This window comes from Cyprinodon variegatus, unplaced genomic scaffold, assembly GCF_000732505.1.
Source record: "Cyprinodon variegatus isolate N-32 unplaced genomic scaffold, C_variegatus-1.0 Scaffold199, whole genome shotgun sequence".
Lineage (NCBI taxonomy): Eukaryota > Metazoa > Chordata > Actinopteri > Cyprinodontiformes > Cyprinodontidae > Cyprinodon > Cyprinodon variegatus.
The window spans coordinates 192,255-206,950 of NW_015150652.1; the positions used below are offsets into that span (position 1 = coordinate 192,255).

The following is a 14,696-nucleotide window of genomic DNA, read 5'->3' on the forward strand; positions in this document are numbered from 1 at the left end:
TGTATTTTTATATGGTTAAAATTCCCCTGCAAAAAAATTCACCAGCAAAAGATTCAGCTGCAAGAAAATCATCTAATATGACAAATTTGTTATTAATAAAGGGTTAATAATAAATTATAAATATAATAAAAGTAATTAATGTTTTTGCATTACATTCCTTGTGTAATATGATTTCAGTAATACTTCATTAAAACTTTTCAAACATTACACACTACAAAATGAATAATAAAAGCATGTATTGTCAATGCCGATATAGTTTCAGATTAATATCTGTATCGGTCAACATCTAAGGGTGCAATATTGTTATTGTAATAAAAAAAAAAAAGGTCTATTAGGACATTCCTAATTGCTAATGAAAATAATTGACAATAGTTGTAAAATAACATAGGAATAAAAAAAAAGTACTAAAAAGTTGTAAAATAAAATGAAAATGACAAGAAACCAAATCCAACTTTATCAAACACTTAAACATAGCAAGAGAAGAAGCAAGTGATCAAGTGATACAATTGACTATTAATGTATATGGTGACATATTTAGATTAATTCACCAAAGTTAAATTTTTAAAAGTAAGTTATACATTGAATTCATTACTATTATTTATTGAACTTTATTCTAAAAAAAAAAAATAAAAAAAAATGCCTATGCGGGTCTAATGCTATCATTGCAGAGTAGACACTTACCAGTGGGATTTTAGGGTCTATATTTGATGAGCAGTTCCAATTATTTCATGAGTCTTGTTCAAAACAAAATCATGGAAATGTTATATAAAGGACATGTGACTTTTTTCAGGGATATGCCAATCCTTCAAAACCTAACATGTTTAATGGATTATGGCACTTTCGGACTTCCATATTGGTTTATCATCGGTTATAAACATAACATTTCAAATATTCCTTTCTCAATCATTAAATGGAATTAAAATGTAAGCAATTATTAGATAAATGCCTACAGCTTTTAACTGTCAGTGGGGATTGATGGCACGCGCTCTGACGCTGAAACAATAACGCGCTACAGACTTCCCCTGGATCCGGACCGCTGGCTGGAAGCGAAACTCTGATCATTTCAACGTTGCTTTAGCGAAAACTGGACGGAAACTAAATACGTAAGTTCAAGATTTTTTCCCTTAAATTGAGCAAAGACATATAATTCACCATGTCTACTATGCAAAATAAGCTGTACATTTATTTCATAAATTACTATTATAACGATCTGAAAGAGCAAGGCTTTGGAATTATATGCGGGTGGTTTAACATTTTGATTCATGTAGTTTAATTTACAACATCTTTTCCACTTTATATGTCCAAACACATTTCAAACCAAGTGCTATTAAAGTATTTGACTAAATCCTACGTTTTCTATATTTTAGGTCATGCCTTTCTTCTTTTTTTTTCTTTTTATTATTTCTTTGATGTGACACAACATGTCTTGTGCAGATTTTTATTTACGATTATTGATTTGCTGCTGTATTACGTCACAATTTTTATTCAAATGTTGTTAGTTTCAATTACATTATTATTATTTTTTTTTTTGTATTTTGATAAAATTATTTCCTAGAGGTCTCATCATTCTGGTATATTAATATGTTAATATATATTCAAGTGGGTAGAAAGTTTCTCTGATCTTAGTTCAAATAAAAAGGGAATCTGAAATAATTTAAACTGTAAAAATACCATGCTGATAAAACTTTATTCATTATTTCACATGTTTTTACCCCACTGTTAAATGGTGACCAAAAAAATGACAGCAGCCAAATTGATTCATCCATCCATTTTCCCCCACGGTTATCCCAGGGAGGGTTGCTTGTACCTATCTCCAGCCGTTTACAGGCAAGAGGTGGGGTCAACCCTGGACAGGTTGCCAGGGCAACATGGAGACAAATAGGAGAAAACAACCATTCACGCACAAACTCACACCTAGGGAGAATTTAGAGAAGCCAATTAACCTACGGTAACAGTCATGTTTTTGGACTGTGGGAGATGGCCGGAGTACCCAGAGAGAACCCACGCATATTCAGGGAGAACATGCAAACTATGTCTCATTTAATATGTCTCATTAATTTCCACTTAAATGTTTTTGTAATCTCACTACCAATACAGTATAAAATGGGGAATTCTGTATTGACATTTCATTTTGAGATTTTACTTTTTTCCTCCTTTTAATTGCGTCTGGATTCACATCAGTTCAATTCAGTTTATTAATATAGCACCAATTCTAAACACATGTCATCTCAAGGCACATTACAGTTTAACAAGATCATACAGTCAAATTGCTTCAAAGTTTTCTATCTAAGGAAAACCAGTTGATTGCATCGACTCATTGACTCGAATGCAATCCCTCATTGCATCAGCAGCCTGAGATATAATACTATTCAAACCACAAAGAACGCCAACCAGAAAAGATGTGCAGCCGCCCACAAATACAACTTTATTCCTTGTTTTGAACAAAGCCCTCCAGAGGAACTTAAGCTTTGTGGTGACGGCAACTCCTTGTACCCATTGTGGGGATAAAAGGAAGAGGAGGACCAACTTTAAAATCCAGAAAACTGGTGTTTATTGTTTCATCTTATGAGCTTCCTGTTGTTCATAGCTCAGTGGAAAGAAAAGCCTTTCTGAGTGTCTTTGTCCATTTGAGACTGCAGCCTTTGTACAAGATTATGTTTTTTTAAGCAATCAAGATTTTGACCTGTGATTTATAGATGTGAATCACGGTGGGGAGAGATGGTCATGTGGTATAGAGGGAAGAAAGGACACAGACATCGGAATGCCACAGGCTATCTCTCTGCTGGCCTTCCTTCTTGTGCTCATAGGATACGGTAAGTTTTTCAAACGCTATCATCTTGAATTGAAAATGTAGAATTTTTATCAAATAGCAAAAGGATATAAATTGTCTTTTTAACACAATTGTGCAGCTTTCCAGTCTATCATTTAGTACGGTGAAACAAGGTGTTTGACAAAGTTTATGATGGTAAATGGAATCATTACAATGTATGGGCAGCTGCTGCCATTCCATTTTTGCTTTGCTCCAATTTGAAATGCTGTGACTCTGAAACTGTGCTTGGATACTCAGAGGAACCATTAAAAGTTGGTATAATATCAAACTTAAAAAGTTAGACTCGTACAAAACATGACAGATTACTATGTTTAATGTTGCCACTTTCTAACAAACGCCAGCTTGGACTGATTGTTTGCAATCATTTGCAGAGGCTAACGTAAAACAAATTAGAATTATTATTTTGTACAATATATGTTTTCCCTATATCCTTGCTCAAGATCGGCAACATATATGTTAATTTGCACTTACGCTTAGTGTTCACAGTAATTCACATGAAACAAAGCAAATTTGATGAGATGCTTCTTTAATTATGGCATCTTGTGTTTAAGATCAAATTTTAGTAGATGAGTTGTCCGTAGGTGTTGACTTTAAACTTTTAAAGTATGTTCAGCTCTGCCACATTGTTCAGCTCATCGGATAGTTTGTAAACAGCCTCTGTCTTAAATCTGCACACAGCCATCAAAAGAGCAAATCTTGAAATATTTACTTTATTTCACTCTTTTTTTAGTCTTGCAGATAATGTGATGTAAAATAGCAGTGAGGGCACAGGTGGATAGATGGATGGATGGATGGATGGATGGATATGCTTTTTTTGTCTTTTACTTTTTAAACCCTGTTTATTTTTCCTCTCCATTAATTTATTCCTATCCTCTTTCCATTTCTCTATGCATTTCTTCCTCATTTTGCAAATGAGGAGGGGTTGGTCTCAAGTAGTTTGGATGGTTGCATCCAGTCTACATGCTACCAGGCCAGCCACAGTCACAACAAAGATGGATACCTACCTATTATCAATTATATTATCAATTAGCTGAGCTGAGCCATTTAGCAGCTATATTAGAAAAGAGAGATGGAATTCCTGACCTTATTTGTGGTGTGGATGTTCTGATAAAACATGTGTTTCTGTTACCTGAACACATTATTTCCCTACAGAATTTGCAGCCACTGCTTCAGGAGCATGCTTTTAGCAGAAGAAGCAAATTCAGTTTCCATCTCATTCTAACCAGCTATGGCGAAATAAGGATGATTAACTTTTGTTAAAACGTGAATGAAATATACCATTCAAAGTCATTGTTGAGTAAGTGGTTTACATGAAAAGATGAAGCTTGTGTGATGAGAATACTACAGAATGTGTTCTGATTCTCACACATCTCTAGAAAAAAAAACACACACACAATGATTGCATAAATAACTTGAATCTGAAAAAAGTAAAAATAAATAAAAATTATAGGAAAATAAGCAAATTAAAGTCAGACTTTGCCTTTTAACCATGTTTCGACAGAATTATGTATGATAAGGATGGTAGCCTTAACATTTGTTGACCAAGCTTTCTTACACTAGGCAGCATATTTCTCTGGAGAATCCATTGGCAGTTTTCAAATTTTATTGTTCCCTGCTGAAATTCAAGATACGTGTCAGATGAAGCAAACAATTGTTACCTCCTTGGTCTTCTCCAATGAATTTTTCCTTGTGTCAAACGATGGATGGTGTGATCTGATGCTTATGTTCCTCGAGCTTGAAGTTCAAATGTTACCATTTGTCTTATCTGTCTCTTTAACATGTCATCAATATTTGTTCTTCTCCCGCATCCAGGGAGGGTGGATACAGTCCTATGGATCCTACATTTCTAAATAATATGTACAATTGTGGTCACAATAACATTAAGCCTTTAACTTTAACATGCTTGTTTATAATTTTTATTCTAAACTCTGATGCCACCTCTTCTCTTCACTTTCTTTGGTTCGTGTTGAGTGTGGTACACACCATGTGATCTAAGAGCACAGTGTCTACAGTACCTGCAGCTCTGTATAAAGGCCCACCAACTGATTACCAGATTATAGGCACCCGTGATGCTAATCAGTGGACACACCTTGATTTAGTGTGTCCCTTTGGTCACATTATTTTCAGTCTTTTCTAGGGGTACCATTATTTTTGTCCAGGCCTGTTTAATTGATCTTTAATCATTCTGTGGAAGCATGGTTGAAAAGCAATGTGACTCATTTGTTTATTTTAGTATAATTTGTATGTACTATTACTGTTGTCGAATTCAAGTTATTTTTGTTACCATTGTGGGGCTTTCTTTTAATCAATAAGAGGTACCAACAATGTTGTCCTTGTGTGTAAATTTGTGAAACCAATTCTTAGAATAGTATAAAATCCCTTTATTTGTCCCTGCGGAGCAATTGAATAGGCTAACAGCAGACATATATAGATAAAGAAGAAAAGCAGAAATTAAAACCATGAGCTGGTTGTAAAATGATTCAAGTTTTGTCTTACATCTTGAAAACTGAATGGTTAAAATGCATTATTAAAAACTATTTTACCAATGATGCAGAGTTCAACGTTCAAATTATTTTTAATACTTATTTTATTTTTATACTCTTTTTCTGGCAGCTTTTGCAGGGCTCAGTATATGGCCCTCTTTCCACGTGGCCCTAAGTAATGGAAGTGTATTTGTGGACTTCAGTGTAAAATCCAAAAACAACACCATCAGCAACATGAGCCTCTCCCTAGTCAACATGGAAACCAATACCTCGGTTTTGTCCAGGCCCCTCCCCGGCCACCAACTGGTCGGTAGGGAGGAGTTTGATTGTTCCTGCTTCCTGTATGCAGGAACTTTCCGGTTCCTGTTGAGGCAAACAAGCATCACTACTATTCCCAATGCTAATGGCTCAGATGTCAGCCACACGGTGACCTCAGCCTCCTGGTGGAGCTCTGAGCTGCAAGTGCAATGGCCCACTTTTCACATTTCTGTGGAGAGGGCAGGAAACCATTCTGAATATTTTCAGGCAAGACAATAAGATCTTTAATTTATCAACCATCTTTTTCACTTATTTACTGTGGCATAATCAGAACAAACATGAGTTGTATACCTCTCTTTTATTGGTTCTTCTCAGGTTGGCTTATCCACTAATGAACACTTCCAGGCTTGCTCCAGTGGCATGGACTCAGCCCTCCTCTTAGAAGTCAGTTACTCGGAGTACAACCAGATTGGACGAAACACCACTAACAAAGTCCGAGGTCAAATACGGAAACCAATCAAGCCACTTCGTTCGCAGAGAGTTGAGCTGCCCTGTGCTTTCTGGTTCACGGAGAGAGACTTCATCACAGTGGTCATACGATCCCCTCACACAGAACAAGAAGTGAAGAACTCCGGACCTCTCTATCCATCCCGTATTTTCCCCTACAAACTACTGGTGGAAAACGTCAACGCTTATAAAAGTGGTTGCATGGACACAATGACTGTGAAGATGATAACGCCACCATGTACCCATGTTAATGGGAAAATACAGCTATATAACGCAAGTATTGGAAAGGGGGGTGATTTTACATCCACTGTGATGGAGCCTGAACCAGAGGAATCTTCTTTGCTGGCATTTAATTGGCTGACACAAGAGGAAAATGAGACTGAATTCAACTGCTCAGTTTTTTACCCAGGAAGGAATAAGTACTGCTTCCGCTTTGTTTTCAATTTTAGTCGATTGTCTAGTCCAGCAGAGAAGTGTCTGGTGGTTTACAGAAGTGCAGGTGAGGTTTAATCTATTGATTAAGACATGTTTCACTGCTATATGGAATATACATATGTTGTGAAGCTTAAAGGGAGATTTTCTTTTTAATCCAGTTCTCCTGTGACACATTAAAAAAAATCAAATGTCAGTGAAAATGATTTTAATTGAGGTGAATAATAAATTGCTGCATGTATACTCTTTTTAATAATCAAATTGACTGGAATTTGTGTGATAGACAATCTCAATTGAAATGATGGATTTATGGCTTTCGAGTTTTATCAATATAAATGTGAAAAGTATGGGATTTATTTTGATTCAGCAAGTTTTACCCCAAATAAGAGCTAATGAACAGTGGCTTTTATCAGTCACTAAATTAGAACATGACCTAATAAGTCCAACCGCCTTTGATTTAATGGGTCTTAAATTTGAATTGCAGAATCTTGGGGGCCCTGGCAGCCATGGAGTGTTTGCAGTGTGAGTTGTGGAGAAGGGGTGAGAGAAAGAGCACGGGAGTGTTTGCTGCCCTCAGGTGTGGAAGGCGTGAAGTGCGCTGGCATGGTGAAGGAACGGTCTCCATGCTCCCTGGAGGACTGTAATAGTAAGTTCTGTTAAATCAGTAATTTTAACAGTTTTATATTCTCTAAAGCAGTCAATCTTAACATTTTACCTTCTGCTCTACAACTTAACAACATAGGTCTATTAGCAACTCAGTTTAAGATGATTACACAAACTGCATCAAACCAGCTTAAAGGTTATTTTTTAAAGCTATATTTAATCTGACAAATGAGCCTAATTGAAATCTATATTCTGATTTATCAGATATGACTGTGCAATGTTTTGTCTGGTTTTTCATCTATGCTGATCATTTCATCCCATATTCATTTTTTTCTACCTCTAAATTATAATAAGAGCAAGTAAAGTTTTACTCATTTGATATCAGCCATTTTTAGTACGGTATATTACATTGAGGTGTCTGCAATAACAGGTCTCATTCTGTGTCAGTTCAAACCCACCAGGGGGATATCTTGCACCACCTTAGCAAATTATGATTTAAGGTGTTAAACAACACTTTCTATGATGTACTGATATGAAATTATAGGGACATATGTTTCTCTAGAGGCTTGAAAAAAAATCTAGTTTTCTAAAGCTTCTTAGAGACATTATGGTTTTAATGACAAACTGAAATCAAGGCTAAAATAAATGGAAGTACAATAAAGAGATTTTAGAAAATTATACTGAATAATATAAAACTGCTTGTCAGGTTTAGATGTAATTGTAAATAATCAACTAAATATTTGACAAAAAAACATTAATTAAATGGAACAATAAACTAAAATGCAATGATAAATGGTATAGTGGGTATGAAATATTTTACTATGGAGGAAAAGGGTTATTTTTTGTTTATTGCAACAGTTATTCCAGTTATATTATTGAAACTAGACTTTTTTATGCTGTTCTCAATACTATTTTAACATTTGAAGGAAAATTATGTTTTGTATCCAGATAATTTTGTATTCTTAATCCACCATTTTAGTTAGATATACATGCCACATTTCTCTCCTTTGTTCAGATTTAGTGATGAGGTAATATCCTTGTATCTCATGTAGATATTATTTCATTTTGTTCTCGCTCCTCAGTGTTATCTTCTCCATCTCCATCCCTGCCTTCTGTACCTGTGGGAGCATCGCCGTTTGGTGGGAACATGATTGTGGTGTTGGGTATTTCAATCTGCTTGGCAGTGATCATGGTGACTATAGTGGTGACTGTGTGGAGAAAGCTTTACCAGACTCCTCAGTGTAGCTCGGTCCATAGAGGCTCCATTCATCCCCCGGGGGGGCGCAAGCTTTCAGATGAGGCCTCCATCTGTGGCCACAGTCTTCAAAGACCCAGCCTTTCTGATGGTCATTTCCCATCGGCAGCAGTCATTTCCCAAAAACGACCCTCACTTGGAGCTCCGCCTCTCTCGCCACAGGCACCAGTGATGACACTTTCACAGGATCCAGAAAGGCTATCTCCCACAGGTCAAAAGGTGTTACCACCAATATTTGGGTATGCTCAAATATCTTTCCCACCAATATTTTTATCAGTACCTAATAATGTTTGTTAAACCCTTTTTCATTTAATTAATGTTCTATGTTCTCTGTAGCTATCGCCTGGCTCAGCAGCAGCTAAAAGAGATGAAGAAGCAGGGCTTAAAGGAGGCCACCCAGCTGTACCATGTCTCCTCAAGCCCAGTCCATGACACTGTGGTAGAGACATGTGCCTCACCCACCACCTCCCCCGTTCCATCCCCTACTGGATTTGTTTGTTCTGCTCTACCTGTGGGTACGCAGGACACTGCTAACAGCAGCCATGTTGGCACATCTACTCCTCTGTCTGAGGCTTCACGTTCCAGAGTTGAGTTTGTTTCAGGACCTTCTGACTCGGGGAGGAGCTCTAGATGGCGAGACCGCACAGCTGACTGGGTGGAGATGGTAGAGAGGAGTAAGATGGCCGGTCTTAGGGGAGGAGATACAGTATCGGGGAATAGTTACAACAGGAATCCAAACTTCAGACGGACCTCCAGCTTTAATGACACCAAACTCCTTTCAACTTCCTCAGCTCAATCCATGCATTTTAGAGAAAGGAGCATGACCCAGGTCACCCACCCATCATTTTTTTATTTTTGTTTCTTCTAGTTTATCTATTCTTAAATCAATTGTTACAAGACCTATTAAGATGTGATTCCACATTTTCCTCCTCAGGTGGGATCTCGGACTCTTCCAGAAGGAAGTTCTTGGACCAAAGGGAAATGGGAGAGACAGCCTCACCCCTCTTACCCCATCCCTGAGCACAGAGTCTCAGATTGGAGTACAACAAAACCCCAAATTCACAGCCAGAGGAGGACTTCTCAAAATACTCAAGTCAAACACATGGGAACAAACACAAAAACCTCATTATCTGATAAACATGTTAAAGACTTCAGTGGCACAGGGGAAAGAAAGACGCGTGTCGACTCTGGAGGCAGAGGTGGAGATTTGGTCTCAGGGATCGGAGGTCCATCCCTCACACTCTCCTGGTCTCGTGAGGTGAATCAGCTGGATGTAGAGCGAGCTGAGCGGGCTGAGCAGAACTGGAATCGGCGAGGCCCGTCACCTATCCAGAGAAACATCCTGGCCAGGAAACTGAAAGAAGCTCAGCTGTGCTCTGGAGGCAAAGGACGCCAGCGCAGCTCCAGCTTTAACATGTCTTCCTCTGAGTGTAGGAGGGATTGGTGCCAATCACTGCCAATATCTAGAGACCAGAGCAGCAGTGGTGGCTCCCCCTACAGGCTGAGTGAGGCAGAACAGAGGATGCTGGACTTGGATCTATCCCCAGTGTTTGTACAGAAGGAGTAGAAGAGCATATTACCCCTCATTTCCACTGGGTTACACGGCCATGTTAACATTATGGTGAAAAGAAAAAAAAATACAACTAACTCTTTAACACTTTTAATGTATTATTTTGAATATTTGCAAGTTATGATAGACAATTTCACCCTTTCTGCAACGTCAAGCATCTTTAGAAGAACAACATCATAAAAAATCCAACAAATAAAGGGTTTATATAAACTGTTAAGCCACAGTTTCAGTCATGCTGTGAAGCCTCAATGTTTATTGCTGTAAATATTGTGGTAATTTCTTCAGGGACCTTTAGAATCTGTATATTAATTTGTTTATATTGGAGAAGCATCGATATGTGCACATGTTATATATATACTATTAAACTGTAATTTCTTTTGAGATGTTCTACAGTGCCTTAAAAAATATGTACTGTGATTTTTTTGCGTTACAACCACCAACTTTATAGTTTTTATGTTACATTTTTTAAAGATTTTCTCTGAATGGAACTGGTCACTCTGGGCTTAATAGAGAGCTTTCAGGATAAAAAAGGTTAAATAGACATGCACCTCCACAGTTAGACATTTTTGAAGACAACAAATCCTTTCTCTTCTTTTCATAACTATTCTTTAATTTGCAGCTCTCTCTTAGACCTCAAATACTTTTGAAATACATGATATATGTTGTTGTGATGGGGCAAAATGTGAAATAAAAAAGTTGAGGGTTATTAATACTTTTGAAAGGCACATAGGTTAAATATCAGATATTTATACATTCTTAATATGCTGAAATGTTTACTGTATAAAAAAACTCAATAAAATGTTGATCCTTTGAAATATGAGGAATCAAAACATCCTGTTTTCTTTGCTATTAAATTAATACAAAGCCCACATTTTTTAAATGTCCCCTTCTCCACTTCCTGCAGTGTCCAAAAACACCAGAGGACGAACCTTCATGGTGGTGTGTCTAAGGGAATACCAAAGGCCTTTCCAGGTCCCCCACACCACACCATTGTCATATTCAGCCTTGTACTTCCCCCTTCGATAGAATTTGCCATTGAGGTTGGCTGCATGACATCTGCAGATAGAAGGTAGTTTGTAGATGATACAGTGGAAGGGATGATTAACAATGTTCAAACAGTGAACAAAGAAAAAAATAAATAAAAATACCTGTTAAACCACCAACCAGCCTGATTCTCTTTGGCACAGCTCCCCTGAAGGAAGCGATCATTATCCTGAAAACAACAATGAACAAATTTTCCTTAAAAAGTGCAATAAGTAGCCATTTGAAGCCTGAAAAAGGGGGACATGTATGGCTGACCTGATCTCTAGTGCTGAACTGCATGCCACTAAGGCAGGAAGACCACTGCTCCACCATCCCCCCACCACCAGTAAGAGCATCACCTGCTTTCCCACTGTATTGCCCATACTGGAGGCGATACTTATCCTGGAGGGAAAATTGGAAAATTTGTATTTCATAACAAAAAATTATAGTTGCATAAATACATATATATGTATATTGTTATTACAGCTTCATCTGTGATCCTGAAGTTTTCATAAAATGCATAACTTTTCTTTCCTTCCCAGTCCATGAGATCAATCTTCACCAGGTTCTTACCTGCAGCGAGACCAAATAAAAATTTATATTTTTTTAGATATTTATAGAAAATACTCTGCTCGTCAAGAGAATGTCAAGCCATGTGGTGTGAATAATTAGATTTTTTCAAAATGTTTTAAAACATTAATATGCAGATATTGTTAATAATTAAACTGATATAAATATGCTAAGAAAGAAGGATACAATGAATAAATTAATCTGAAAACTTTGCTGCCCTCTAGTGGTCGGGATTAGGACTGATTTAGCTATATCTGTTTTATTTTTGGTATTTAAATTACCAATCTATATAATTTAGCGTCTCTAAAGATGTGATTTAATGAATTAAATTTTATTAATTTTGATTGATTTAATTCATTAAATCACATCAAATCTATGAATTTTGATTGTTCCAATCAAAAAGGCTGCATTTGTATGAAGTTCGGTGTTGAGAAACTTGACTGTCTTATGCAGTTCCTCCCTCAGCCTTATAGAATACCTTTTGGATTATTAGAGTGAATACTTTAATTTAGATTTTCGTATTTCACTATGATAAATTTGACATTTAAAGAGTTTTTTTTTAATATAAAATGTTTAAAATAGTCTAGATATAGTGGCTAAGATTACCTACAAAATACCGTAAGTCAAATGCTGTCTTTTAATCTAAAAAAAAGCTTTATCAGATAGTTTGTGCTGGAGATGGCATATTTAGCTGACCTAGTTGTTGCAGCTGTTCCTTTTTTTTAGTATGTTATATGAAAGTGTGTTTTCCATATTTAGGATTTTGCTACATCCAAAAATCCTTGTATTTTAAAAGGTGTGTACAATTATTAAAGAGTGACTGCATGTAGATAAATGTAGATAATGGTCATTTTTTTCTAACCTTCAGACAATAGAGTGTTCATTTGTTCATTCCCCAACCAAAACTCATCATTCCATAGTTTAAAGTCTCCAAATCCGTCTCTGTAGTCCACCCAGTCTCTATGAGGATTAAACAGATATTTCATAATAGATTGATCTGCTGCATGAATTCAGCAAATTTTACTTCTTTTTTTTCTTCAGAAAAAATTCCTCTGGTAAAGCGCAGTACCTGTTAAAGTCAACTTTTCCATGCCGACGCCTCTGAAACACTGTCCACCCTCCTCCATCCTCCATATCACAATAGACCAAAAAAGGGTCCTGGTGTAATTTGGGTCTGATGCGGTAAAAGCCACTGGGTGATCTAAGTCTATCAAACAGTTGGGAGCAGTCTGTGGAAAACAACATTGTGAAGATCCTTGTACATTGTAAAGGCCTTCAAGTTGTAATTGCATAACTATATTAAATATATAAAACAGCTACAATGTTTGTTTGAGAATATAATTATAAAAAAAAGATATTTTTTGTATTTTCTAATAGTCAAGGAAAGAGAAGAGATGCAAGTAAATAAAATCCATAGATACCAAAATCAGATTACAATAAAAAGCAAAATGTTATTCGGTTATATGTGTTTGTATGCTGTGGGGAAATTTGTTTGTGCCTTTGATATATATGTTAACAAAAAAGTGATAATAGTAAGCATGGTATTTTTTATAATAACAACTAAATGTTATAATATTTAATACTTCTTTATACTAGCTGTAAGAATGACAATTATAAATAAGAAGCAAAAGTTAAATAAACAATTGACTAAAAGCAAAAATTTAAATTGAATCCATTTTAATTGAATCCCCTTGTATGCAGTAGTATTTTTTTGTGAAAATTAAATTAATTATTAAATATCTATTTTATTACTTACCTTTATCATAGACAATGAGATTTCCTGCAGGTGGAATTGATTTCATTGTTGTGTTTTCAGAGCTGCTGTTGTGGTTCAGATCAGGGGCTTGGTCAGTCTGTTGTTTACTGTTGGATCCTGCAAGCTGAGGTGATCTAAAGTATCTATGAGTTTGCAGATGCTCCACCTGCCAGGTTGTGAGCAACAGTTTATTCTCCAGTTTCTTTATGCTGTTCTTAAGAGCTGCAACCTCTGGTCCGCATGGAGTAGTTGCCTATGAATTAGAAATTCAAAGTTAGAAAATTTAAGAAAAAAAAAATGAAGTGCATACATCAGCATAATCCAGTGTTGATTCAAAAACAGACCTGCATATTCTTCTCAGCAGGTGCTGCGATTTACTTACATAAAGCTGCCCAGGAACTGCTGTAGCTGGGTAGACCAGATGCAGCAGCAACACTGCCATGGCATTCAACAGAAACACACTTCCAGCAAAATTAGTCTGAAATACATTCATTACACATTATCCACAAGGTTCATAATAAAAATAGTAATAACACCATCTTAATGAAATAAAACTTCATCCAACCTACCATTATTTCATAAAGCTTCCCCTTTGTTTTCTCCGTACTGACGTTCTCCCTCCTCTAATAATATGTCTGAACGATTTATAGATGGGGCTAGTTCTGCATGTTCCACATTAGGTGATTCAGAGCTGAACATTCCTTGAAAGTTTTTTATTTATTTTTTTATTTTGAAGCTCAAAGATGTGGCCGTGGTTATAAATCACACCTGATCCAAGAACTGACTCTGCCCTATTACAGAAAAGTATTTGGAAGAGTTTATTCCTCACCTACTGTTCCCATGAAGCTGCAATCACAAATACAATCAAGATTTTTATATTTCAAAACAGAATTCAAAACAAAACTGGGGTATTACCCAATGGGAGTTTCTAAACTCACATTACCTATGTTGATCTTAGTTTTTTTATTTTAAATGTGTAAATATCAAAAGGTTGAGGAAACAATTTACTCAAAAATTATTTGGTTATTGGATTAAGGATTTAAAAAGTGCTTTGTTTTTCCGACTTTAATCTCAGAATTTTGACTTTAATCTCAGAATTTTGACTTTAATCTCAGAATTTTGACTTTAATCTCAGAATTCTGACAGATTTCTGACTTGTTTTCCTCAGATTTCTGACTTGTTTTCCTCAGATTTCTGACCTTTTCCCCCTCAGATTTCTGACTTTTTTTCCTCAGAATTCTGAATTTTTTTCCATATTAAACTGAAATAAAATTTGAAAACCAAACTTTTTTTTAATTTTGTCACTGGCCCTATTCCTCTTCCGTACTTTCCAGCACAGTGACAGCATGGTGATGAAAGCAGGATTGGGGGTACTGATCCCTGCTGGAAAATGAAATCAGCAAAGGGAT

At 36.2% G+C, this 14,696-nt stretch overlaps 2 protein-coding genes across 5 annotated transcripts; one reads left to right on the plus strand and one right to left on the minus strand.

Annotated features, from left to right (window-relative positions):
• Positions 1 to 1,015: 1,015 nt before the first annotated feature.
• thsd1 (thrombospondin type 1 domain containing 1) lies at positions 1,016 to 10,675 on the plus strand. Of its 4 annotated transcripts, none has more exons than XM_015379738.1 (8): positions 1,016 to 1,103; positions 2,697 to 2,813; positions 5,663 to 5,838; positions 5,947 to 6,577; positions 6,995 to 7,156; positions 8,196 to 8,607; positions 8,705 to 9,197; positions 9,303 to 10,675. In XM_015379738.1, exons 2-8 carry the CDS (start codon positions 2,762 to 2,764, stop codon positions 9,933 to 9,935), a joined length of 2,559 nt encoding a protein of 852 aa, XP_015235224.1. In that variant the 5' UTR covers positions 1,016 to 1,103; positions 2,697 to 2,761; the 3' UTR covers positions 9,936 to 10,675. The 4 variants fall into 4 exon arrangements, with proteins under 4 accessions (XP_015235224.1, XP_015235221.1, XP_015235223.1 ...); XM_015379735.1 differs by having other exon boundaries at positions 1,017 to 1,103; positions 5,444 to 5,838; positions 9,303 to 10,673; XM_015379737.1 differs by lacking the exon at positions 1,016 to 1,103 and having other exon boundaries at positions 2,594 to 2,813.
• A 103-nt stretch (positions 10,676 to 10,778) lies between these two features.
• Positions 10,779 to 13,780, minus strand: LOC107087915 (fibrinogen-like protein 1). Its single transcript, XM_015379756.1, has 8 exons — positions 13,670 to 13,780; positions 13,288 to 13,540; positions 12,601 to 12,760; positions 12,394 to 12,491; positions 11,446 to 11,534; positions 11,238 to 11,363; positions 11,087 to 11,151; positions 10,779 to 10,994 (listed from the first exon to the last, which is right to left on the minus strand). Exons 1-8 carry the CDS (start codon positions 13,778 to 13,780, stop codon positions 10,814 to 10,816), a joined length of 1,083 nt encoding a protein of 360 aa, XP_015235242.1. The 3' UTR covers positions 10,779 to 10,813.
• Positions 13,781 to 14,696: the final 916 nt, after the last annotated feature.